The sequence below is a fragment of the Tympanuchus pallidicinctus genome, unplaced genomic scaffold (assembly GCF_026119805.1).
Source record: "Tympanuchus pallidicinctus isolate F22 unplaced genomic scaffold, pur_lepc_1.0 scaffold48, whole genome shotgun sequence".
In the NCBI taxonomy this organism is placed as follows: domain Eukaryota; kingdom Metazoa; phylum Chordata; class Aves; order Galliformes; family Phasianidae; genus Tympanuchus; species Tympanuchus pallidicinctus.
In genome coordinates this window covers 247,851-273,355 of record NW_026294767.1, presented here as the reverse complement: position 1 = coordinate 273,355, position 25,505 = coordinate 247,851, and the positions used below count along the sequence as shown (strand labels likewise).

Below are 25,505 nucleotides of genomic sequence, written 5' to 3'. Positions count from 1 at the left end.
TCTTCGTGTTCCCAGAAAATCACTCATTCAATCTCCTGTCTAAACGCCCTCTTGGGAAACCTCCTCACGCCTGCTCTGCTGCTTTATGAATTGGGAGTGGGAAGGTAAAGGGCAATGGGGAGGGAGAGCTCCTTGGGACTCCCTCCCTACATCCATGTCATGTTTACACCCCGTGGTGTAGGGTGGGGGAAACCGCAGGGGTCACTTCTTGGGGACCTGGGGATCACAGGGCAGCACGGATCCTGCCCTTCCTTATGCATCTCTTCCACTTATTGGGGTCGTATCCCCTCCAGCACTACCAAAGGGTCCCTCCAGATCCACGAGCAGAGCCTCACCACCACTCCACAGCAACGCCCTGGCGCAGAGGGAAAGCCCTAAGGCATCCCATGTTCCCCAACACCCACCCACCCTCCTCCCCCCCCCTGCGTTTGCGTTAATAATTGAATGCCAGTCTGGGGGACTATGATTTATTTAAAGGAAACAGCGTGTTAACAAGAACACAATCTGATCCCCTGCCACAGACGTCTGCTTTATTAGCACCTCTGTCCGAGAGCAGCGCCCCGGAGGCAAACAAACAAACGTGGCAAATAAAACCCTCGTTTGGAGACACGTTCAGGAAATTACCATGTAAAAGGGGGGGAGAACCAAAAAAAACCCTACACAAATACACAAAAATAGAGGATGGAGGCACTGCTCCCACGGTGCTCACATCAGGGGTGGAGCGTTTGAGGCGAGGAACGTGCAGGGCTGGGAATGGGGCAGCCTCCCCCCAACAGGGTGATGATGCATTTTGGCCAAATCAACGGATATTTTGGGCAAACCGTGGATATTTTGACCAAATCAATGAATGTTTTAGCCGTATCATGGATATTTTGGCCGAACCCTGGACATTTTGGCCAGAACCCCGGTATTTTGGCCCCATCCCCAGCATGCTGGCCAAACCCATAGCACCTTCCCCCCACCCCCCGCCCCAGCCTCCAAGCTCTTCTCTTCCTGGCACTGGGGAAGCCGTTGCTGCACCGTTGGCTGGTGGGGAAACGGAGCAGCAAAGCGGCCGAAACCCGAGGACGCCCCGCTGAGCTCTTTATCCCCGTGCCTCTTCCCGGTTGTGAAATTCTCTTTCCATCAGCCAAGCAGTCCAGAAGTTATTGGCAGAAAGCGGGAGCACGAGCTCATGAGCTGCATCTCCTCGGGAAAGCGGCTCCCGCAGCGCTCTGCAAATCACCGAGCGGGAGGCAGCGGGCGAGCAGCACCCACCGTGCCCCCTCCCTCCCCCCCAGGGGCCGTTAATTACCGTGGAATAGGGGTCACAGCGGCGGGAGCACGAGCAAAGAGCTCCCACGTAATTGCTTTACAAGAAATAATAATCACAAAGAGAGCGACCGCCGCTCTGCAGACTCGGCAGCCCGGTGTGGCTGCGGAGGGAAATCCACCTCCTTTCCCCGCCGAGGTGCTTTGCAGAGCTCGCAAATTATTCCTCCACCCCGGCGAACAGAAAGCAAAACCCGTTTCCTTGGAGCGCGGTGGGAGCAAGGAGAGGAATGCAGCCCCCCAGGGCCTCCAACCGAGGGGACAGCGGGGACCCCGCGGTGTCACCAAGCGCTGCGCCCGTGCGGACCGGCCAAATCCCCGACGAGCCGCCCTAACGAGCTCTTCGTTAGCCATTCCGCTCCAGCGCGCAGCTCGTAATGAGCAAAGGCGAGCGGCTGCCTCCAAATGGGCTCTGGAAGCCGCTCGCAGACATTAGGCTCTGTATAAATATCGTTATGATTGTTATTATTATTGGCACAGATGGGCTTTCATGGACCGCCGCGCACCGCGGGAGTTCCTGTTCTGCCTCCGGCTCTCGGCGAGGGGGAGAAAACAAATTGCTGATGCCAAATCCACGAGGGGCTCGGGGGTGCTGAGAGCCCGGCTCCCAGCTGGGGGGGGGGTGGGCATGGTGACGGTGACCCCGAGGCCAATGCGGGGCACGTGAAGCACAAGGATGGGCTCGCAGGTTCAGCCCACCCCATCCCGATGGGGGCCGGGAATCCCCCTCCCCCCCCCCTCCGTCTGCCACTTGTTGGTCCCAGCGCTGTCCCCATCCCCGCTGCTGGCAGCTCCTCCGCTGCGCTCCATCAGCACATTCCTCTCCTCTCCCCCCTGACCTCTCGCCCTTTCCTTTGCGCTCCACGAACTCCCGCACGTTTCCTCCCCCTCCCCCCCCCCCCCCCCCCCCCCCCGCGCCATCTCTTCTCCTCCCCGAATTCCTGCGGGACTCGGATCCCGCCTTCTCCCCCCCCCCCCCCCCCTCCCTCCCTCCCAGCGCCGAGGGAAAGGGCTATGGAGTCTGGGACAAGAAGACGAGCTTTGGAGAGCCAAAAGGTTTCTGTGCTCTGCCGGACACGGCGGCATAGCGATCGTCCCCACGCAGTCGCCACATCATCCACGAGTGGCTGCGGTTTTTATTAAACACCCCTTCGCTTTGCTCCTTTCATTGCCGTCTCCTGTCTTCCCCCCCTTCCCCCCTCCTGGGCTCCGTCCCGGGATTCCTGAAGGCACCAGGGGGCAGCGCGGGGCCGCCGTCCGCGATCCGGGGAGGGGAACGGACAGGGAACAGGGAGGAGATGCGGGGAACGAATCTGCAGCCCCGAGTGAGGCGGGGGGTGAAGGGGAGGAGGAGGAAGAGCCCTCGAGTGGGGAGCAGTGCCCGCAGTGAGCCCCCTCCCTATGGCACTGGCTCCGTAAGCACAGAGCGCAGGGAGGAGCCTGGAGGAAGCAGGTCTGGCAAACAAACAAACAAGTAAATAAAGACGATTAATAAATAAATAAAACCATCTAAATCGCTGCTAGAAATCCCCGCTCGAGCCAAGGAAAGGGCCGCTCTGCTCTCGGCCCCAGCTCTGCTCGCCTCCACCCTTGGCACAGCCGCAGCCCGGCGGGCGCAGGAGATGCTGCTGACTCAGGCAGCCGCGCTGGTTCCCATTTGCAATGTTTTCTCTAAAACCCTCAGGGCTAGAAATTCTATTAAAAAAAAAAAAAAAAGAAAAAGAAAAGAAAAAAAAAGAAAAGAAAGAAAAGAAACCCAACAACAACAGCAGCAAAAAAAAAAAAATCAAACCCCAACCATGAAAGCTGAAGCTTCTGCCTCTACCCAGAGCTTAGCCCGCTCCGCTCTACTTGGAAAGCTTCCCTTCCCTGGAGCCTGCAGGCAAGAGGATTTTTGGAGCCGCTGATATCCAAGGCCTTCAGCTGCGGCTTAGAAAGTTTTCAAAGAGGAATAGAGAGGGATGGATCAGCTTGTGGTGAGCGGGGAGAGGTGAAGAAGGAGCGGAGGGGGGCTTAGACTGCAGCCCCCTACCCGGGTGGGAGCAGGGGGTCCTAAAAGGGTGGAGCTGGGGGCTCTAGGGGGGGGATACAGTGGGTCTTGAAGGGGAGGTGTGTGTCCTGGGGGTGCACTGGGAGTTTTAGGGGGGTCCTGAGGAGAGATGTGGGTCTTGAGTGGGTACTGCCAGACCCACACAAGTGCACGCCATGCTGCTCACACGCAACCAGCAGGCACACACGTGTGCTCCCACAGGAACACCCCAAATCGCACACGGACGGTGCAGCCAACACACGCTGTCACGAGTGTGCACGGAAAAGAACAACCCCCAACCCCGTGCTCACACCAACATTCCCACAGCCACGGGCAGACGCGTGCACGCACACCGACACGCGTGCACACACACGCACACGCATGCACGCTCGCTTCCACACCAACACGCGAGCACCAACATGCCTCCACATGCGTGCACTCATACGCACGCACATCCACACACCCGCAAACACCCCGAACACCGCTCAGCCCCCGCCTTCTCGCTCCCCCTCCCCAAAGTGTCCCGAGTCCGCCCCCGGCCCGGCCCCGCCCCGCCGGCAGCGCGCACTCCGGGGCGGCGCGGCTCAGCTCGGAGCGGCACGGAGCGGTTTTGCACGGAGCGAGAGGAGTCCGTGGCCCTTTCCCGGCCCCGGCCCCGGCCCCGGCCCGGCCGGGCCATGCTCTAACGGCGGCGGCGGCGGGGCCGAGCGGGGCGGCGGGGAGCGGGCCCCCCCCGCGCCCCGTGCCCGCAGCGCTGCCGGGACGGGAGCATGCGGCTCCTCTTCCTCTGCCTCCTGACTCTCGCTGACTGCTACGGGCAAGGTGAGCACCGCGCTCCGGGAGCGTCGAGCGTCGCGTACCGGCATCGAAGTGCGCGTCCCAAGTTGCAGCGCACCGCACCGGCTCCGTCCCGGTTCGGTTCGGGCCCCCATCCCATCCCGGCTCGGCACGGTTCGGCTCGGCCCTCATCCCGGATCGTTTCGGTTCGGGTCTCCATCCCGGCTCGGCTTGGTTCTGTTTTGCTCGGCCCCATCTCGGCTCGGCCCGGGGCTGTGCTCGGGGGTGGGACCGCGCTCCAGTGCACCGCGCCCCACTGGGATGCGCTTGGGGGGGTCCCGAAGCCACGTCCCGCGGAGCCCTCGCGCGGCGCCGGGGGAGAGCTGAGGGTTCCCACCGTTGCCGAGTCTCGGTGCGTGATTCCTCCCCTCTCCGAGGCTGAACCCCTCCGTTTGGGTCTCGGTGGGGGTCATGCCCTCTCCGTTCGGGTCACGCTGGTGCCCCTCGGTGGGGGTCGCGCCCCCCGTTTTGGATCCCGCAGCGGCGACGGCGGTGAAGATGGAGCTCGGGGTGGGTTGATGCGGGGAGCTGTCGGTGGGGGGAGCCAACCCTGTGCACCCCAGGGAGCGGAGGGGACCCGACATGGGGTGATGTGTGCAGGGATGTGGCCTGGCCGTGGTGATATCGGGGGGAGCCGTGTGGGAACGATTGTTTGTCCATCCATGTGCGCAAGAGGCGAGTTTGGGGGCAGCTCGGACCCCCGACACCCACCGAGGCAGCCCTTAAGGAGCGCAGGGTTGGGGGAATGCAGCACACCTCCATTCCCCTGCTCACTTTATGGGGTTTGCTGCAAGCCACAAGCTCTCCCCTTCTCCCCCCCCTCCACTCCCCCGTGTCCCTGCGTGACCCCAGAGGGCCTTTGGGGGGAAACTGAGGCACGGGGGCTGTTGAGCCAAGGTCATCCAGAGTGAGGGGTGCAGAGCCGGGATGTGACCACATGCGCACTGAGCTGGGGGGGGGGGGGCTCAGCCAGACCCCCCCCCCTTCAGGATGGGGGGGAGGGGGGAGGGTGAGGGCACTGCCCTGCGCCAAGCCAGCCCTGCACGGCCTCCGGCTCCTTCCCTGCTGCAAAATCCAATCTAATTTTTAATTAAGGGGGCGGCGTTGCTAAGATGCCAGGAACAAAAATGAGTCGAACCGGGGTTTAAAAGGAGCATGCAAAGCCTCTTAGAGGGCTGGGGCCGTTGGGGGCGGGGGGTGGTGGGGGGGTCGATCCCAGACTCCCCAGCGCAGGGCTCGGGGAAGCGCCGCGGGGCTCCGCTGCCCTCCCAGGAACAAAAGCGCCCGAGCTCCCGCTCTGTGCCATGTGCCGAGGGAGACAGCGAGGGGATGGGGGTGGCAGCACCCCATCAACATAACCGCACCTCTCCGGTCCCACTATGAGCCCCACCGTGCTCCCAGCACTGCTAAATTCCGCTCCTCCCCCCCGGTCCCGCAGCAGAGCAGGGAGATGAGGGGGCAAACCTGGCGCCCCCCCCCCCCCCCTCCGTTCCCCTTCCCCCCCGTGCCAGGCATGTGCGTTCCGGGGGGTCGCTGCCATTCATGGAGTTCCACTCGCTCTCACAAAGATGTTGAATGGGTTTCATCACTCTTCATTTCTCACTAAATAATTTTCTGTATCTTATCTAAATGAAACCCATTATTCTTCCCCCCGTTTCAATCACTCGCTGTGATTGCGCCTCAAATTGAAATATTTATTCATTTTCTGGGCGATTCTTCTTCTCTTTCTCTCAGTGGTTGTTTTTTGGTTGTTTTTTTTTTTTTTTTTTTTTCCTTTTGGTTTTTTTGGTGTTTTTCTTTTTCCCTTCCATTCCCTTCTCCTCCCCTGAGAAACTGAAACGGCGGAGATGTGGCAGCTGAGGCTGGGGCTCACCTGAGGTTGGGGGCAGCGGCTGAGGCTCCCATGTGCCATGGGGGACCCTGGTATATCCACCCCATGGACAGGAGTGGGACTGGATGCTGTGGGCCCCTGTGTCTGGGGCGATGATGTGGTTGTGTGGGAGAGTGGGCAGAAGGCTGTGGTCCCACTGTATGTGCCCCAAGGTGATACCACCAAGGAGGAACCCCCCCCACCTCCTCCATTAGCACCCATATCTCCAGGGTATGGGGCAGGAGGGATGCGTGGTGCAGAGCACAGGGCTGCTACCTTGTGCTGTGAGTGGGGTGAGGTGGCTGCACCCCAAATGCGGCCATCTGGGAGGGCTCAGGGGGTTGCTGAGGATGGTGGTGAGTGCCTGCTTGTGCCCCCTCACTCCCCCTCCATCTTTCATCCAGGCTCGGTTCCCCACATGCTGCTGGAGCCACGATGCCATACCCTGGTGCCTGCTGTGTGTTGCTGGGCAATAAAAGCCCCAGAGAAAGCAGCAGGAAAGGAGGGTGGCCCTGGGCCTGAGGCTGGGGGATGCCCCAGCACGTGGCATCGTCCCCTCCACGGATTGGGAGGTGTTGGGATGTTCACAAAGCAGAAGAGCTGATGTTGGCTCTGTGGTGCTCTTTTGCCCCCCCGCAGAGCGCTGTGTCTGCTGTCTCCTGCATCCCCTCCAGGTCACTATGGCTGTCCCCACTGTCCCCTCCCGACCGTGTCCCCAGAGCACCCCAGGGAGGAGATAGAATCTTAGGGGAGGCACTAACAGAGCACAGTGAGGGGGCCCTGGGGGCAGCCCCTGTTCTCATCACCTCCACAAGGGCACTGGGTGCCCGCAGTGCCCTTCAGAAACCCATTGGGCAAATTGGGATCAGGGCACCTTGGGATTAAGGGGCTTAAATGCAGGGGGAGGGGATGAATCTAATGGGAGAATATCATGACCCCCAGTGCTCCCCTGGCCCCACAGGGCTCCATAGCAGCCTTGAGGCCGTGGGATGGATCCTGCGTGGCATCACCACACTGTGCCAGGGCTTGCCCGGGCCACCCATGCCAGTACTGAGCCAGCTGCTCCCACCTGGGGCTGAGTTTCATGGGCAGGCAGTATCCCTACCCCAGTGCCAGCCGTGGTACAACAGCCACCAGCAACTCCTTCAAGGTCCCCAGGTCTGTCTGTCTGTCCCTCCGTTCATCCACCCAACTGCTGTGACCTCTGGCACCGAACCGTCCTCCTCTTGGAGGTGAGATCGGGGTCATTGGCCCCTCCACCCGCTGCCCACCACTAATTACATCCACAGCCTTTCATTTGAGATCAATCTAATCCTAAGCCAGCTTTCTTGCCTCTGTGACCCCACCTGGGCTGCACCCATGGTGCCCACCCCCACCCCCCCCTTGCCGAGCGCATCCTTAGGGGCATCCTTTTGGCACCCACCTCGCCCCGTGGGGTCAGATGGGGCTGCCACCCTCCCAGGAGTCCCAGCAGTGTCCCAGGTGCCCATTCCTGTGTGGATGCAGCGTCCCTGAGGTCTTGCTGGCTCTGCCCGTGGCTCTGTCCATGGGCACTCAGCCCCCCGCCACGCTGCAGCAGGGGGATTATAGCTAACTCTCCATAAAGATTCCCCTAATTGCTTGCCTTACCTCAGGTTTTATCATCAAAGCATCCGTTATTCCCTCTCTAGCCTCCTTTTCTTTTTATTATCTCTTAATTAATCACTCCAGCTTTCACACTTACCAGATAATTACAGTCTCCTGGGCACACGGCTCATTTTCATAACCTCCTGCTCCCAGCCAGGGGTGGGCACGGCGCAGGCAGGGACTGGGGGCCAAGGGAGGGATGAGGACTGAAGGGCACGGACCACGGGCAGGGGACCAAGGTGAGGGGGCAGGAGACAGAGAAGCAGGGACCAGAGGCAGGGGATGGTCCTGCTTTGGCCACGTGGCTCCTCGTGTCACCCTGCAGCACTGCACGCAACACCTGGGCACAGGTGGCCAAGTGGCAAACCCACCCGGATGTCACCGTGATGAGCTCCGAGGTGTCCCTGCGCTTGGGGTGTTGGGGACACAGCGGTGACCAAAGAGGTTCAGGGGAGGAGGATGTTGGGATGGGCAGAGTTAAGGGGATGCGGGTGCGGGATGCAGAGCTGGGAGCGATGGATGGGATGCGGTCGTGGTGCTACATGAGAGCCGGGCACTGTGGCTGCTTGGGGACAGCAGTGGCAGGGGCTGGCCCTGCGGTGAGGAGGGTTTCGCTCCTCAAACCCCTTGGAAAAGGGAAGGGAAAGCGGGAGCGGGGCCTTTTCTGCAAGGGCTGGAACATAATGGGCTGCCAGCGCTGCCATGGCAACGGGCGGATTATGATCCAAATGGAAATCAAAATAAGAGAGGGGGGGAAAAGCGAAAGAGTGGAGTAAAGGAGGAGGGGAGGAAAAACAACTTTTATTTCAAATCGGAGAGCGGTTGTGTGCCATGCGGAGGTTGCCATAGGAACGGCGGAGAAAAGGAGCGGGGCCGAGTGTGCAAGGGAGCCGGGTGTGCAAGAGCCCGTGTGGACGTGGAAGGGAGCACAACTCGGGTGTGCAAGGGGAGCGTGGCAGAGCGTGTCACCACTGGCAGGGCACCGCTGGTGGTGCTGGGGAGCGGGGACGTGCAATGCTCCGCGCTGCTCAGTCCTCCTCTTCACCAAACGCCCCTTCTTTTTGCGTGCAGGACCGCGGATCGGAGCTGGGCTCGGTAGTGCGGGGATTTCCCAACCTCTTGAAGCCCTTAGGGGGGAGGGAGAGGGGACCGGGACGCGGTTGGGGGCTGCGGGGGGAGGGGGTGGGGAGGAAGAGGGGGCTGGCGCTTGTGTTCCTCTGGACCGACATGGGGACAGGCTGGGGACAAGGGGGAGGGGATGGCCTCTACCAGGGGTGCTTGCTGCAGTGGGGAAACTGAGGCACGGAGCTGTTTTCCTCAGAGACAACCGCAACGGCTCTGCAGCTTGACTGAAGCTGATAGGAGGGGGGGAAGGGGGCAGCAAGAAGTGAACCCCCAAAACAGAGCCCTCCTAAGAGCGCTCCCCACCCCGCTGGCATCCCCCACCGCTGTGGGATTGAGGCCGGGCGCAGGGAGTCGAGGGTTAAGCGCTGCTTTTCTTTCTCTCCCTGTCTTCCAGAGAGCCTTGGCAGGAAATTCCTCAAATTCCAGGCTTGTGGGATCATTGCTGGGCTCTGACCGCAGGAGCGCAGCCAGCGCTGCTCCGGCTTCTCCTGCACGGGGCCGTGGTGGGGGTTGCAGGGTCCCCCCCCTCGTGCCATCCCCACCTCCCCCAACTCCATGGGGACCCCAGCTTCAGGGCTTGAGCCGCTGCAGTGCCGTGGGCACAAAGCCCATGGGACCCCCTGGTGTCACCACCTCATAGGTGCCCCGCAGACCCCCACCACTCCCAGGGACCCCAAATCCTCACAGAGTTGTTGTCAGGAAGGGCTGAGGTTCCTTGTGTGTGGTTTCTCATGGGGACTTGGGGGGAAGTGAGAGGGAGGTGGGGAACACAGGTCCATGCAGCTGGGGCACACCGGGGTCCCCTCGTCCCTGCAGCTTCAGGCGTGGGGGCACAGAGCACAGCCCCATGCCCACCAATTCCCTCCCAACACCGTTTCCTTCCAGATGAGGGCTTTAACGAGTGCCCCTTTCTCCAGGTTTGAATGCTGCATGCTGCCAGATCCACCCCACAGCGGTGGGGGGAAACTGAGGCAGGGGTTGTGCCCCCCCCCCACGGCCACTCTTGCTGTGCCCCATGACCGAGTGGTGCTCACAGCTGCTCGTCCCGATTCAATGCGACTAATAATCCCATTATTAGGAGATGTCTCATTAAGACATCTGTAACGAGCCCGCGTACCAGCAGCTCGGTGGAAGGCTGCCAGCCCCATTTCAATATTTTCTCCCCTCCATTAATGATTGGGGATGTTTTTTGCCCTCCCTCCCCACCCCCCACTCCTTTCCCAAAGAAGGAGTCCCCTCCCCCCCAGCGTGCACACACACAAACAAAAGTCTTAATTAGACATTGTTCCTAACAGGGATATTACACAAATTAATTAAACTCGAGCCAATAAACAGCCCTGCTCCATAATTCTGACAGCCCCAAAAATGAAGAGGAAATAACGAGGGCAGAGCTCTGCCAGCTTTATGTGCCCATGGGTGGGGGGCTGTGGGTACCCCAGGACCTGGGGGGGGGGGGGGTGACCCCAGGTTGTGTTGGGGGGCACAGCTGCAGTGCAGGGCTTTGTTTGGTGGCAGTGCAAAGGGTGGCGGAGGGGTGAGGAGGAAGAGGAGGGAGCTGGGGTTCGAAGGCTGCGTGGCTCTGCTGGGCTTGGGGTGCACGTGGCTGCACACACATGCACACACGCGTGCATACTTTGCACTCTCAGCTCCTGCAGCACGTGGGTGTTCCGTGCAAGCTCACAGCTGGAGCATGTGCACACATGCACGCTCCTGTGCAAGCACCCGGTTGCTGTGCACGCTCATGCAGCCGCTGCATGCAAGCACGAACTCTCCAGTGCAGTCATTATAGTTGGTGCGCACGCTCACGTGCAAGCAAATATCTGGTGCACACGCACACGTGTGTGCACTCTGGTGCAAGCACACGTGTGGTGCATGCATATACACCAAGCACACATCTGATGCACACCCACATGTGCACCTCTGTGCAGTCCCAGCAGATAAGTGCACTCACACACCGTGCTGACGTGCAGCCCCCAGCCCGCACCCCCTGGCCCCACAGCCTTTTGTCTTTCTGCCTGGCTGCCCCCTTTCAGGGGGATGAGGGCAAAGAATGGTGCTGGGGCTCCTCCATGTGGGGCGGGTAAAGATCCCCAGGGCACGTGGGGGGATGGAGGGGGGGGTTGTGCTCAGGGATTTTGGGGACACGGTGGTCCTGTGGGGTGGCTGGGGGGTTCCTATGGGAATCCTTCATTGGGGTGCTGCCAGGATCAGCCCTGAATGCAGCATTGAATGCCACGGGGCAGCAGTGGGGCTCCAGAGGCCTTCCAGTGGGATCTTTGTAGGAGCAGCCATGGGATGGGATCTTTCTTGGGACGGCAGCAGCATTCCCAAGCAGCAGCGATGGGGTTCCGTGGGATAGCAATGGGGTTTCCATGGGGAAACCAATGGGATTCTAATGGGGAAAAAATGAGAGGTCCCTATGGGGTGCAAAACCCCCTGGACAGAGGCAGCTGAGAGGACAGCAGCGGCTCCACAGGGACGTGGAGCCCCCACTCCCCCCCCCCCCAGCTCATTTGCCATAATGCAATAACGCAATTCATTTATTTGGTTCTATATTTTCTCCTCTCCCTGCCCAACGCTGGTTTATATTTTATTGGCATCTTTGCCGCGCTGAAAGTAATGTAATTACGAGGGGAATTTATATGTTGTTTCGTAAGTCGGGAGTTCATTTTTTTTATATTATTATTATTAGGTGGGGAATATTTAAGGCTCCTCGGGAACGAAAAATAGAACCCAATTCCACCGCGTCATCTCCCCTGGTATTTATGCCTCTTCCCAACGAGGGTTTAATTGAAAATCGCTCCGTATGTTCCCAGCACTGTGTCTGATTATGAGCCATTGCCTCATCCCCATCCCTGATGGCATTTATGGGGTGTCAGGGCCAGCCCTTACATATTTCCTTTGCTCTGCTTCTTGGGCACCCCTTCTCCTTGTGCTGTCCCTGTGCCTCAGTTTCTCCATTGGGGACCCCTTCTCCATGCACTCTCTGTGCCTCAGTTTCCCCACTGAGGACCCCCTCTCCATGCACTGTTTATATGGCTCAGTTTCTCCATTCTTTGCCCCCTCTCTGTGCACTCTATACCTCAGTTTTCCCATGGTGGACCCCTTCTCCATGCACTGTTCCCATGCCTCAGTTTCCCCATTGAGGACTCCCTTTCCATTGAGGACCCCCTCTCCATGCACTGCCCCTGTGCCTCAGTTTCCCCATGGGAGACCCCCTCTCTGCACACTCTTCCTATGCCTCAGTTTCCCCACTGGGGACCCCCTCTCCATGCTTTGTCCCTATGCCTCTGTTTCCTCATTGGGGACCCCTTCTCCAAGCACCATCCCTGTGCCTCAGTTTCCCCATGGGAGACCCCCTCTCTGCACACTCTTCCTATGCCTCAGTTTCCCCATTGAGGACCCCCTTTCCATTGAGGACCCCCTCTCCATGCACTGCCCCTGTGCCTCAGTTTCCCCATGGGAGACCCCCTCTCTGCACACTCTTCCTATGCCTCAGTTTCCCCACTGGGGACCCCCTCTCCATGCTTTGTCCCTATGCCTCTGTTTCCTCATTGGGGACCCCTTCTCCAAGCACCATCCCTGTGCCTCAGTTTCCCCATGGGAGACCCCCTCTCTGCACACTCTTCCTATGCCTCAGTTTCCCCATTGAGGACCCCCTTTCCATTGAGGACCCCCTCTCCATGCACTGCCCCTGTGCCTCAGTTTCCCCATTCAGGACCCCCTCTCTGCACACTCTTCCTATGCCTCAGTTTCCCCACTGGGGACCCCCTCTCCATGCTTTGTCCCTACGCCTCTGTTTCCTCATTGGGGACCCCTTCTCCAAGCACCATCCCTGTGCCTCAGTTTCCCCATGGGAGACCCCTTCTCTGCACACTTTTCCTATGCCTCACTTTCTACACTGGAGACCCCCCACTCTCTGCGCACTTTCCCCGTGCCTCAGTTTCCCCATCACGGTGCCAGCAGGCTTATGGGGCCATGTCCACCCCCCCAGCCCTCCTCCCATTGTCCCCGGTGGCGCAGGCGTCCCCGCGCTGGTGACACTGATGGGCTGTGACACGGCGGGAGGTGCTGGCTACCCGCGCGGCGGCGTGCCGCCCGTCTCCTGCCCGCAAGGTAATCGAGGTGGAATATTTGATCGGCCGGGAAATGAGCTGCTAAATTTGTTGTGAGATTGGTGTCACAAGCAATCGCGGCGGCGTTCGGCGGCCAGAGGGAACGCGGCGGGGGGCAGCAGAGAGGGGATACAGCGTGTTGGCACAGCTGGTGGCACTCCTCTGCATAGAGGAGCACAGAACCAGTCCGGAGCAGAGGTGTCCCCCTTGAAGAGGTGTCCCCATCGTGGAGATATTCCCAGTGCAGTGATGTCCCCCGCTGGATATATCAGCAATGTGGAGATGTCTCCAATACACTGATGTCACCCTGATACGGAGGTGATTCTATGTCCCCAGTGCGCTGATATCCCCAGCTGCTGTGATGTCCCCGAGGCGGCGATGTCCCCAGTGTGTGCCTCATGGGGTGGCACAACCAAGGTTACGGTGGTCAGGGCATGGGGAGGACAACCGGGACCCAACATGCCCAAAGGTGTTGGGGAGGAGGGGAACCCATCTCCTCCTCATTTGTTTTTATAATTACGCCTTTTAAAAAAATGAAAATAACTGGAGCATCCCTTCCCTGGAGAGCTGTGCCACCACCAGCAGAGGGAAGGAGGGGGGGGAGAGGCACAGAGCGGCCCCCACCACCCTGTGCCAGGGGACACCCCAGGGCCACCACCCCCCCTGGGGATGGCAGTGAGCGGCCGGGAGGATGCAGCCTCATCCCTGCCATCGCCCTGGTGCCTCCCAGCCCAGCGCTGGGCGAATGCCAGAGCTGTGCTGCCGTCATCGGGTGGCAGAGAAATAGTTTCCGATGCTGCGGGACGGGAGTGGAGGGAGCTGTGAGGGGGACGGGGGTGGAGACAGGGAGAGGGATTGAAGATGGGGATAGGATCGGGAATGGAGATGGGGGCAGGGATGCTGGCACAGGGGGTTGCGTTGTAGCCGCTGCGAGATTCAATTACAGAGGAATTAAAAGGTAGTAATATTCAATTAATGTCAATCAGAGACGGATTAGAGAGAGGAGATGTTTGTCCAAGGGGTTGGATGGGTTTTGGTGGGGTTGGACACGGGGCTGATAAAGGAGCTAGCAAGGGGACGTGTTGGGGCTTTGACCCGACATGGTACATCTGGCACTGACCCCACGCTGTGTCCCCCACATCTTCGTGCCACATCTCAGAGTCCCCATCCCCTCCACCCGCCTCTGGCCGCTTTAGCGTTAAGCGAAGGGGAAGAAGGAGAAGAAAATAGAAGAGGGCATTGAGTGACTTCAAACACGGAGCGGAAGCGGCTCCTCCTGCCAAGATGCTTTCAGAGAGCGCAGCTCGTGCCGTGCCGGGCAGCGCTGTCGTGCTGCGGTAATCGTGGCGGAGCAGCTTCATAAATTGTGGATGGCAACGGGGACCCTCTCGAGCAAATACCACTCTGCTGGCTGTGAGCTGCAGGCCAGCGCTCTGCCGGGCTGGGATCGTGCCCGTATCCCCATCCCACTGCCGTTGTGTGACGTGGGGACACAGCGTGAGCTGCCTGAAGGCATCCCCAAAACACAGAGAGAGCCCCCATCCTATCCCCGCTCCTTTCTTGGGTTTAGGGCTCCGGGTGCCTCTCTCTGCTGGGACACATTGGGGGTTGTGTCCTTGAGGCCACCGCTACCAGCCCACGTCCCTGCCCAGCTTTAGCAAAAAAGCCCCAAATTGCCAGAGCTGAAAATAGCTCCCGCTCAGCAGATGGGGCGGGAGGACGGGGAAGTGCCAGCCTCGATCACGTCTCCGCCGCCGCGTCCCCGCCAGGCACAGCACCCGCCTGGGCAGGATGGCACCTGCAGGCCATGGTCGCATCCCCGGTCTTGGGGACGCGGTGACATCGCTCGGGGCTGAGCTCAGCCTCAGCCTGGGTTTCCTCACAGTGTGGCCTCAGCTCCGTGTGGGGCATTTTGGGGCCAGCTGCAGCGCTTGCGCTTTTTTCCATCCCATTGCCTCGTGCTGGGTGACAAGTGGCTGCGGGCGGTGACAGCGCAGTGACAGCATGGGGGAGAGGAGACAGGGATGGGGATGGGGTCAGGAATAGGGATGGGGTCAGAGACGGGGATGGGAACAGAGATGGGGATGGGGATGGGGATGGGGATGGGGACGGAGGCAGGGATGGGGACATGAATGGGGATGGGGATGGGGATGGGGATGGGGATGGGGATGGAGGCAGGGATGGGGACATGAATGGGGATGGGGATGGGGTCAGGAATAGGGATGGGGACATGGATGGGGATGGGGATGAGGATGGGGATGGGGATGGGGATGGGGATGGGGATGGGGACGGAGGCAGGGATGGGGACATGAATGGGGATGGGGATGGGGATGGAGGCAGGGATGGGGACATGAATGGGGATGGGGATGGGGTCAGGAATAGGGATGGGGACATGGATGGGGATGGGGATGGGGACGGAGACAGGGATGGGGACATGAATGGGGATGGGGACACAGATGGGGACAGGGCAATGGCCCCCTTGTGCCTCTCCCTTTGCACTTGGTTCCAGGGCCACAAGGCACCAAATCCTCTTTTCTCTCCCGCAGAATAAAACCCGCAGAGGGTTTCTTTTTTTTTTTTTTTTTTTTTCCTTTTTTTTTTTTCCTTTTCTCTCCTGGTTTATTTCCCCCCCCACACCCCAATATAAATAGAAGCGAACAACTTGGAAAGAGGAAGGGGGAAAGGCTTAAATTTAAAAGCGGTGAGAAGAGGAAGGGGAGGAGGGAGAGAGATAAAATAATAATAAAAAAAAAATAATAAAAAAAAAACCTCTAGCGCGGAGAGATTTAGCTCCATCTGAAAGCTGTCAGCGCGAATAAAAAGCTTTTCTTTGAACCCTGAGTTTAATAGCGAGAGGAGAGAGAGGGAGATTGGAGCACCAGCCCCAGGGCTTAATCAGACCTTCATTTGATAAATAGAGGCAGACAGAGCCGGGCGTGTGGTTGGGTACCCCGGTCCCTGCAGAGCCCACGCGTGTCGGGCACCCACGGGTGGGCAGGGCAGGGTGCCTGCCCGGTGCCCTGCGGGCTGTGCCCGGTGCTCGGTGAGAATACGGGGGCTGCTACGTTATCGCGGGGTCGAGGATCCGCACCGAGGGATGGGGCTGAGCCTCCCTCCCCCGCCCCACCCCCCCCCCCCGCATCGCCCCGCTGCAGACTAAACAGCCGTGGGGATGGGGACGGGGGGCAGGGTGGTGATGCTGTCCTTCCCTGTCACCCCGTGGTGCCCAAGCCGATGCGTTTCTGCTGCCTGTCTGTCTGCCTGTGCCCCCCACCCCCACCCCGCGCTGCTCCCTCCTTCCCCCACCTCTCATCCTCCCCCGCGCCCACCTCTCCAGGCACCTTCCTCTTTGATCTCCGCTCTGCTTCTCATCCCCCCCAGCTTCAGCCCTCCCCCCTCGCCTTTCCCATTCTCCTTCCCTTTATCTCCCTCCTGCCTCCTGTCCCTGCTCCTGCTCCTCTCCAAAAACGCTGTCACGGGGTGGGGGTGGGCACCAAGCAGGGACATCCGAGTGTCTCCAGTGTCTTTTCCATGCCTGGGGGTACCCCTTCCCCTGGTGCTGGGGTAGCACATCCTGGAAGCTTTGGGGTGCCTCATCCTGGGGTTTTGGGGATGCTGCGCCGTGCCGTGTTATGTCATTCCATGCTGTGCCGTGCCGGGTCTGATGGGGCTGTGCAGACAGAGGCAGGGCCAGGGACTTAGCAGCTCCGTTATCTTCTGCTCGCTCATCCCCAGAAGGGATTTCTGCCTCCCCCTCTCCCACTCCACAGCGGAAATCATTTGAATATTTTAGCAGGAGGCTTACGAGGGAGAAGGCGAGCGTGGGGGAGAGGTGCTCCCCTCCCACCCTGGGGGTGCGAGATGTCCCTTGTCCCACTGAGCAAAGCAGAGAATGAGGTTTCCTGGTCCCCAAGCCAACCCCCTGCACACGTGTGACACACAGCCACTGCTGTGTGACACAGCTGTGACACAGAGCCACATGCATGTGACACAGTGTAACACACACACTCTGGTCGATGCCCACGTGATGGCCAATACACCACAGGGACTTGGCCTGTGGGGCTGAGGACAGCTCTGGGGACACCAATGCCACCATCACGACGGAGCACTGGGCAGCGTGTGGCACATCCTCAGGTTGTCCCCAATCCCCATTCTCTGTCCCCAGCGGCACAGACACGGTTTGTGGAAGAGCCCGAGGACCAGACCGTGGTGGCCGGGCAGAGGATTGTGCTGTCCTGCGTGGTGCTCAACTACTCTGGGATCGTGCAATGGACCAAGGATGGGCTGGCATTGGGCATGGGGCAGGGCCTCAAAGGTAGGTGGGGAGAGGCTGGGTCTGGGGATGGCACTGCACAAGGACCCTCTTGGCATTGGGGATCCTGCAGATCCTGGAAAGAGGAAGGTGCCTGCAGATTCTGCAGATCCTCAATCCTCCGTGCCCCAGGATCCCTGTGTGGCTGGGGGTCCTGAATAAACTGGGGTCCTTAATATACTGGGGTCCTGCTGATCCTGGGGTTCTGCTTGCATTGGAATTTTGATGGGGGTCAGATTGGGATCCTGCATGCAGTCGGGTCCCTGCACACTGAGGACCCCTCAGCATGCCACACAAGCTGGACCCACACTGCCTGCCCATGCCCCACGTGGCACCGATCGAGCCCCAGCCCTGGGGAGTTTGGGTTGAAAGCAGGGCACAGAGGACACAGCACCCTGCAGCACGGGATCTCCGTCCCCTCGGTGCCAACCCTGCTGTCCCCACAGCCTGGCCACGTTACCGCATCGTGGGCACGGCAGATTCAGGACAGTACAACCTGGAGATCAGCGACGCTGAGCTCTCCGACGACGCCGTCTATGAATGCCAGGCAACCGAGGCTGCGCTGCGCTCACGCCGGGCCAAACTCACCGTGCTCAGTAAGAAGCAAACCCCCCAACCCTCCCTGATCCCCTGGGTCCTCCCACCCCCCCCCCAAACCCCCCGGGCAGGCGCGGGAATGCTGCTGCCGCCGCCGTTCCGCTCCCTCCTCTCCCTCCCACAGCCTGGCTCTGCCATTATCTTTAATGCCTTAATCTATATTCACGCCGTGGCTGAGTTACGGGACCTACGAGTGCAGTAACTTTGATTTCCCTGACTTTTGTATCTTGTTAAAAAAAAAAAAAAAAAAAAAAAAAAAAAAAAAAAAAAAAAGGAGAAGATAAGATGCCGGAGCCGCAGCGGAAATGTTGCATGAATGGGGTTTTGGGGTGGATTTCTTGCTTTTCTTATTTATTTATTTATTTTCTCTTTCTTCCCCTGGCATTGAAATTCCCATTAGAAAGGAGGGGGATAAAAGGCAAGCAAGCAGGAGATGTGGCTGGGCTGCTGAGCAGCACACTCTGCCCATCCCACAGCCCCCATGCAGGGACCCCCCTGGCACAAAAGGTGCCCACCTTCACCCCTCCTGAGCTCAGGGGGTTCCCCTGCATCCCTTCCCCAAGACTGAGGCCAAGATGGGGAAGAGCTGGAGGGTTCCAGGTGGGGGTACACAGATAGAGGGGCCCAGGTATGGGGTCTTAGCTGGGGGCCCCCATCACCACAGCTGCTACTCCTCCCATTGCTGCCCATCCTATAGCCACACAGCTCCACCAGACACCCAGCTCCTATTTGCATCATTGCAGCCAGCTCCCCATGGTTGTTTGCAAACAGTCAGGCCCTTTCAAGCGCATCCATCACTGCAAGCACAGTACAAACTCACTCCCCCCAAGCTCCCCAGTTCCCTTTTTGGCACCCTCGCTTTCCCCCAGGAGCCAACCCTAAGAAATAAGTGTTTCCAATCCTCACCTCGTGGGAAGGTCTCCGATGTCCCTGCCTGCATCTCATCCCCTGTCCCTTCTGCAGTCCCCCCCGAGGACCCCACCATCGACGGAGCCCCCGAGATCCTGCTGCGTGCAGGGACCCCCTACAACCTGACGTGCCGGGCACGCAGCGCCAAACCCGCTGCCACCATCATCTGGTACCGCGATGGGCTGCAGCAGGACGGAGCCGTCACCACCACGGTACTGCCAGCCCCTCGGCCCCACTGCATCCCCACATGGAGCTGGAGCTGATTGGGATTGTCCCCTTGTCACTGACAGGAGGTGCTGGCTGACGGCAAGAGGGAGACGACCACCAGCCTGCTGGCCATCAACCCCACCGACCTGGACATAGGGCGCATCTTCTCCTGCCGCAGCACCAATGATGCCATCCCTGCTGGGAAGGAAACCTTTGTCAAGCTCAACGTGCATCGTGAGTCTGCCGTGGGCACGGAGGGGATGAGGCCGGGTGGTTACGCGGGTGGCACTGGGGCAGAGCTAAGAGCTGTTGTGGGGTATCCTGGGGACCCCAGCCCCGTGGTGGGGACGCTCACCGCGCTGCAGGCGGGGCTGGGCAGGCACTGCATGGTGAACAACGACCTCCAGTGGAGGCTGCGGGAAGGTACTGCTCAGCCGAGCCACTGTGCTGGGGATGCAGGGTGCTGACATCTATATAGGGCTGGGTACCCAAATGTATGGGAGATAATGGGTACCCAGTTATGACTTGGGGATGCTGGGTGCCTACATCCATCAGGGATGCTGGATGACTGCGTCTAGAAGGGATGCTGGACACCCAGATCTAGCATGGATGATGGGTGCACACATCAGACAGGGATGCTGGACGCCTGTCTGGGCAGGGTTGCTGTGTACGTGGCAGTTTTGGGGCTCTCCCTTCCCACTGTGCCATGCAGTGTTGGGCTGGGGGATTCTCCCCTTGCTCCTTCCCTCTGCCATGCTGAGCCCTCTTCAGCTCTCACAGTGGCTGCACCCACCTTCCTGCAGATCCCCCGACTGTCACCCTGTCCATCCAGCCGCAGACGGTGCAGGAGGGCGAGCGGGTTGTGTTCACCTGCATGGCCACCGCCAACCCTGAGATCAAAGGCTACAGGTGAGGGCAAACCTGCAGAGGCTCACCCCGACCTCCAGGTGAGGTTGGAGGCTTCTGACCACATTCTGCCCCTCTCAGGTGGGCCAAGGGGGGGGTGATCATTGAGGATGCCAAGGAGAACAGGTACGACACGCAGGTGGACTACACCTTCTTCACCGAGCCCGTCTCCTGCGAGGTGCACAACGACATCGGCAGCACCAACGTCAGCACGCTGGTGGACGTGCACTGTGAGTGAAGCAGCCCCCTCTGACCCCCCTGGATGTCGCCCACCCTCCCCTCACCTTCTGTCTCTCCCCAGTCGCCCCTCGCATCATGGTGGCCCCCAAACCCACCGTCACCGACATCGGCTCTGATGTGACGCTGACCTGCATGTGGTCCGGCAACCCCCCACTGACCCTCACCTGGACCAAGAAGGAATCCAACATGGTAGGGCCGAATCAGGGGGGGGGTCGAAGAGGAGCCGTGCCCCCTTCTTGTCCCTGTGACCCCCACATGTTCCCACCCAGGTGCTGAGCAACAGCAACCAGCTGTACCTGAAGTCGGTGACGCAGGCGGACGCAGGGCAGTACATCTGCAAAGCCATCGTGCCCCGCATCGGCGTGGGCGAGCGTGAGGTCACTCTCTATGTCAATGGTGAGCAGGCAGCACAGAGCTTTGTGCCACCCAGTGTCTTCTCGGTGCCTCTAGGTCTCAGCAAGACCCCCCTTGTGCCTCCCACAGGGCCCCCCATCATCTCCAGTGAGGTAGTGCAGTACGCGGCACGCGGAGACCGTGGCAAAGTGGAGTGCTTCATTGGCAGCACGCCGCCCCCGGACCGCATCGTGAGTGACGCCTTGGGGGCACACGGGGCATGGGGGACATCCCCTGGGGTGGCACTGATGGCAGCCTCCCCTGCCAGGCCTGGGCTTGGAAGGAGAACATTTTGGAGGCAGGGACGCTGGAGCGCTACACGGTGGAGAGGACCACGATGGGCAGCGGGGTGCTGTCCACCCTCACCATCAACAATGTGATGGAGGCCGACTTCCAGACCCATTACAACTGCACCGCCTGGAACAGCTTCGGGCCAGGCACCGCCATCATTCAGCTGGAGGAGAAAGGTCCCCGCACCATCGCCAGCGCCCACCTCCAATCCCCTGTGCCCCAGCTAACCACCCATCTCCTCATCCCCTGCAGAGGTCCTGCCTGTGGGCATCATCGCCGGGGCCACCATTGGGGCCAGCATCCTCGTCATCAGCTTCCTCGTGGCACTCGCCTGCTTCCTCTACCGGCGTCGGAAAGGAAGTGAGTGGAATTGGGGGGTTGCAGATGTGGATGGGGCTGCAGATGGGGACAGGGATGTTGTCCGTGCTGCGTCCACTGCTGTCCCTAGGTCGGAAGGATGTCACCCTGCGCAAGCTGGACATCAAGGTGGAGACAGTGAACAGGGAACCGCTGACATTGCATGCTGACAGGGAGGAGGATACAGCCAGCGTCTCCACTGCCACCCGTGTCATGAAGGCCATCTACTCGGTAAGGGATGGCTCACCCCAGGGTCGTCGTGCTGGGAGCTCAGCTGGTGGAACTGGGGAGGAAACAACCCGTCTCTCTCTGTTTCTCCTGCAGTCGTTCAAGGATGACGTGGACTTGAAGCAGGACCTGCGCTGTGACACCATCGACACCCGCGAGGAGTACGAGCTGAAGGTCTGGGCCTGGTGTGGGAGCGAGGGATGGAGCTGGAATGGGGTGGGATGAGGATAGGGTGGGATGGGATGGGGATGGGATGGGTATGGCAGGAGATAGAGCTGTGGGCAAGGACAGAGACGTCTTGGGGATGGGGACAAGGACAGGGAAGCGGATGGAAACATGGATGGGATGGGGAAGAGGAAAGCTCTGTCTTGTGCTGGCTGTGTGCAGGATGCTCGGAGGAGGGCATGGCCCAGCTCCTCACCCTTCCCAGCCCAGCCGTGCACATCACCACCCCTCCCTTCCCCACAGGACCCAACCAATGGCTACTACAACGTCCGTGCCCACGAGGACCGCCCGGCCTCCCGCACTGTGCTCTATGCTGATTACCGTGCTCCAGGACCGGCCCGTTACGACGCACGCCCGCCCTCACGCCTGTCCCATTCCAGTGGCTACGCACAGCTCAACACCTACAGCCGTGGCCCTGCATCTGAGTACAGCGCAGAGGCAGCAGCGAGCACCGGGGCCCCTCCGGGCACAGCAGGTGGTGAAACAGCCAGCCAGCTTTCCTATGAGAACTACGGGGGGCACGCTGCCTTCCCAGCCGGCGGTGGCTACGGGGGGTACCGGCTGGGCTACGGGCAGCCCACCAGCCTGGAGAGGGCACCCTACGATGCCTACGACCCCATGGGCAAATACGCCAGTGCCACCCGCTTCTCCTACACCTCCCAGCACTCGGACTACGGGCAGCGCTTCCAGCAGCGGATGCAGACACACGTTTAGGGTGGGCAGAGGGTGGTGGGTGATGGGGTCTTGGTGACCGTCCCCTGATATTCAGGGGCACATCGTGACCCCCTCGCTCCACTCATGCTTGTGCTGGGTCCCTTCTCTTCGAGCTTCCACTCCCCACTGGGATATTGGTCGTCTTTGCGGTACCTTCCCAAAGGAGTCTGGGGTGTCCTCCTCTGCTGGACCCCCCAGACTCCTCCCTGCCTCAGCTGGGGGGACCATGGAGCCCTCCAAATGGGGGCATGGCCCCACCAGCACCGCCCGTCGTATGGCACATGGGAGATGCTCTGTGTGCATATACATCTGTATGCACACAGAGGTGCTGTGCCTGGCTTCTGTTTTCTCCCTAAAACACCCCATCCCAGCCTGTTGCCATTCCCTGTGCCTTGACTCTGGGGACACCCCACGCTCAGGGTTGGCTCCCTTCCGTCCATCTGTCCGTCCATCCCGGTACAGCAAGCTCAGCGGAGCCCCCATACGCACAGCCACAGCCATGGGATGGGAGCCCTCTGTGAATGTATATACAGGTGTATTGGAGAGCAGGGCTGGGCTCACCCCTGGAGAGGGGTTTTTGGTCCCCAGATGGGCACTGGGGTCAGCGGGGACCTCGATTCCACTCAGAGCAAGGATTGAGGCTGCAGATGAGTGCAGTGGTTACAATATGAGTGTGGAGGCACAGCGCTGGGATGGGGGTGCATCCCTGTGAACCCTTGCGATTAGGTACGAAGCTCCCTCACCACCTGCCTGGCTCTGGCAAAGGGAGGGGGCGAGCTCGGTGGCCCCTGTCCTGCAGAACTTCCATCTCCTCCTCCTCCTCCTCCTTCTCCTCCTCCTCCTCGCTGCCCCGTGGCACGCAGGTACGATATGGCCGCAGGACGGTTTGGGAAGGGGCACGGCTGGGAGTCCCCTACCCCTCCTGTCCCCACTGGGTTTAACCATGACCCCAAAGGTACTGTCAGGACGGTGCTGAGCCCAACCCAGCCTGAGCCCCCACCCCGGCTGGACCACGTGCCATTTCTCGCAATGGTGCCTGATGTAACCCCGGCTGTCGCCCCAAATGCTGCACCCCACTATAGCAATAGCACCCCGGCAGCATCCCACCCCGAAGCCAAGCTGAAGCTTTAAACACTCCCCAGGGTGGAGGAGTGGGAACAGGACTCCCCCCCCACACACACCCCGGCCCAAAGGGAGCCCTGGGACAGGCAGCAGCGGCCGGAGCGTGGGGGCAAGCAGGTTCCCTTCCAGCACAGGCTGTTGTAGACTCCCCCCCCTTCCCCCCAGAGACACGTATCTGTGACCCCTACCCTGCCCCCCAAACCCGCCATTTTTTTATTTTCCATTTTCCTTTTTTTTAAATATTATGTACTATATTTTTAGTCTTAAACACGATATATTATATATATTTAATTTTTTTATATATATATAAATATAAATGTTAAAAAAAAAAAAAAGAAGCAACGGGGCAGCAGTTTGCCTTTGTTCTGCAGGAGCAGCTCAGGGTGGTGCTGGGGGCTCTGCTGATGGGGACGTGGGTGTTGGTGGGGACCAGGAGGACACAGGGATGGGGCGTGCTGGTGCTGACCCATTTTTTGCCAAAGCTTTTGGCAGGAGCTGGTGCCAAGTGGGGCTGGGCACGCTGGCAGCCCCTCCACACCCATCTTCACTGTGTTTTATTTCCCGCAGACAAGCCTGCAAACAGGCTCTCGCTTAATGATTTTGTTTCCCTACAAATGTAGCCTATTACTTTGTGTGTTTCCACGCCTGGTTTATTATGCATGAACCAGGCAATTTGCCTGCTGCTCCCGGGACCCATCTTTAAAACAAAAAGGTGCTTTGTCATTCTTAATGGCTTTTGCTGGAGCGTGGAGAGTGCGGTTGGTGGATGGATGGAAGCTTGGGATGGATGCACCGAGAGATGGAGAAGAAGGGAGGGGGAGGCATTAAGTTTCTTCGCTGTCCATAACCCCTTTAACTCAAAGCGCAGCGTGGGCAGCTTTCCCCTGGCCATCACCCAGAGCTGTGAATTCACACCTGGAGATGAGATTGGCTCCAAAATTCAGGCCCTGCGGGTGCTTCCACCTCGCTAAGGAGGCAGCCGCATTTCCCCAGGACGCAGCCCTCCCTCCTCGCAGTGCAGCTCATTTATGCCGAGATGGATTCTCATTTATTCCCCGGGATGGAGCGAACTCACCACCTCCTCAGCTCCACAGAAATCCCTCTCTTCTCTTTTCCTCCCCGCGGCCACGGCGCAGCTCAGCCTCATGAGGAGCAGGGGAGGGCGATGTTTCACTTTGCCTTCATTCCTGCTGCACTGCAAAGAGGGAACACCCGCGTTTTGGGGAAACACAACGGGGTGGGGAGGAACTGACCTCAGTTCTGCTCACTGCAACCCAGCAAAGCCCAGGGGTTGTCCCAGTCCCCTGTCCCATGCCCTGGGGACGTGAAGGACCAGGATGTGGGCTGGCAAGCAGTCAGGAGCAGCCTTAGGAACTGCAGTTCTCCAAATACGGGTTCCTGGCAGAGCAGCAGCCCCACAGCCCTCATCGGGGCTTGAATCACACTCCCAGCTGCCCTGAAAACCACAGTGGGGCAAAAAAAGTGAAGATCTCACAAGAAAATCATTTGCATCCCAGAGCCCGAGGATAGCATGCTGTAGGAGCACAGAGATGGACTTTCCACCCCTGCCCTCTCCACTGTCATCCTGGAATTTAATCTTCCTGCCCTTTGCCACCCAACCCGGTGATAAAATCTAATCTGATTTCGCTCCTAATAAATCAGCAGGTTGTTGGAGAGCACTGACAGGAGGGCTGGGGACGCCTCCACACAGCAGCCAGGCTGAGCACAACTGCCTTGAGCCAAAATAGGGTTTTTCTGTTTTGTTTTGGTTTTTTGTTTGTTTGTTTTTTGTTTTTTGTACTCTTAAAACAGAGACAGCACCACCAGCACCCTCTGAAATAAGCCCAAGGCCTGCAGATCCAGGCTGGCACCACAGGAGGAGAGATAAGGGGGACAGCAATGTGCACAAGGGCTCCTCAGTGAGGGGGACCCTTCAGGTGGCAAAGCAGTGGACAGCAGTGAAAGGGTGACAGATGACACAGAGCCACCAGGTCCCATCTCTGGGGGCCTCAGCCCTCCGCAGGGGCGCCTCGCACAGAACTGAGCCCAACCCTCTCACCGCGCCCTCTTCTGGGCGGGCACTGAGCGCAG

General features: G+C 59.7%; 2 protein-coding genes across 5 annotated transcripts; both read left to right on the top strand.

Moving 5' to 3' along the window:
* The first annotated feature begins 4,022 nt into the window (after positions 1–4,022).
* On the top strand, positions 4,023–23,752 carry KIRREL1 (kirre like nephrin family adhesion molecule 1). 2 transcript variants are annotated; one of them, XM_052703053.1, is made up of 15 exons: positions 4,023–4,162; positions 17,079–17,228; positions 17,672–17,821; positions 18,786–18,943; positions 19,022–19,172; positions 19,742–19,847; positions 19,926–20,074; positions 20,146–20,273; positions 20,354–20,480; positions 20,568–20,668; positions 20,746–20,944; positions 21,021–21,128; positions 21,217–21,356; positions 21,450–21,527; positions 21,822–23,752. In XM_052703053.1, exons 1-15 carry the CDS (start codon positions 4,111–4,113, stop codon positions 22,290–22,292), a joined length of 2,268 nt encoding a protein of 755 aa, XP_052559013.1. In that variant the 5' UTR covers positions 4,023–4,110; the 3' UTR covers positions 22,293–23,752. The 2 variants fall into 2 exon arrangements, with proteins under 2 accessions (XP_052559013.1, XP_052559012.1); XM_052703052.1 differs by lacking the exon at positions 4,023–4,162 and having other exon boundaries at positions 16,252–17,228.
* On the top strand, positions 10,434–14,936 carry LOC128090631 (selenoprotein V-like). Of its 3 annotated transcripts, XM_052703056.1 has the most exons (3): positions 10,434–12,076; positions 12,153–12,329; positions 12,406–14,936. In XM_052703056.1, the coding sequence occupies exons 1-3, from the start codon at positions 11,605–11,607 to the stop codon at positions 12,837–12,839; spliced, it is 1,083 nt and encodes a 360-aa protein (XP_052559016.1). In that variant the 5' UTR covers positions 10,434–11,604; the 3' UTR covers positions 12,840–14,936. The 3 variants fall into 3 exon arrangements, with proteins under 3 accessions (XP_052559016.1, XP_052559014.1, XP_052559015.1); XM_052703054.1 differs by having other exon boundaries at positions 12,153–14,936; XM_052703055.1 differs by having other exon boundaries at positions 10,434–12,329.
* Positions 23,753–25,505: the final 1,753 nt, after the last annotated feature.

Excerpts from the sequence above, each read along its gene's own strand:
- KIRREL1 (XM_052703052.1), top strand. The coding sequence starts at position 17,000 with ATGCCACCATCACGACGGAGCACTGGGCAGCGTGTGGCACATCCTCAG. Across the intron at positions 20,274-20,353 it reads CCAAGAAGGAATCCAACATG|GTGCTGAGCAACAGCAACCA; the intron begins GTAGGGCCGAAT and ends GTTCCCACCCAG. Across the intron at positions 21,528-21,821 it reads GCGAGGAGTACGAGCTGAAG|GACCCAACCAATGGCTACTA; the intron begins GTCTGGGCCTGG and ends CCTTCCCCACAG.
- LOC128090631 (XM_052703054.1), top strand. The coding sequence starts at position 11,605 with ATGTTCCCAGCACTGTGTCTGATTATGAGCCATTGCCTCATCCCCATC. Across the intron at positions 12,077-12,152 it reads GGACCCCCTCTCCATGCTTT|ACCCCCTCTCTGCACACTCT; the intron begins GTCCCTATGCCT and ends TCCCCATGGGAG.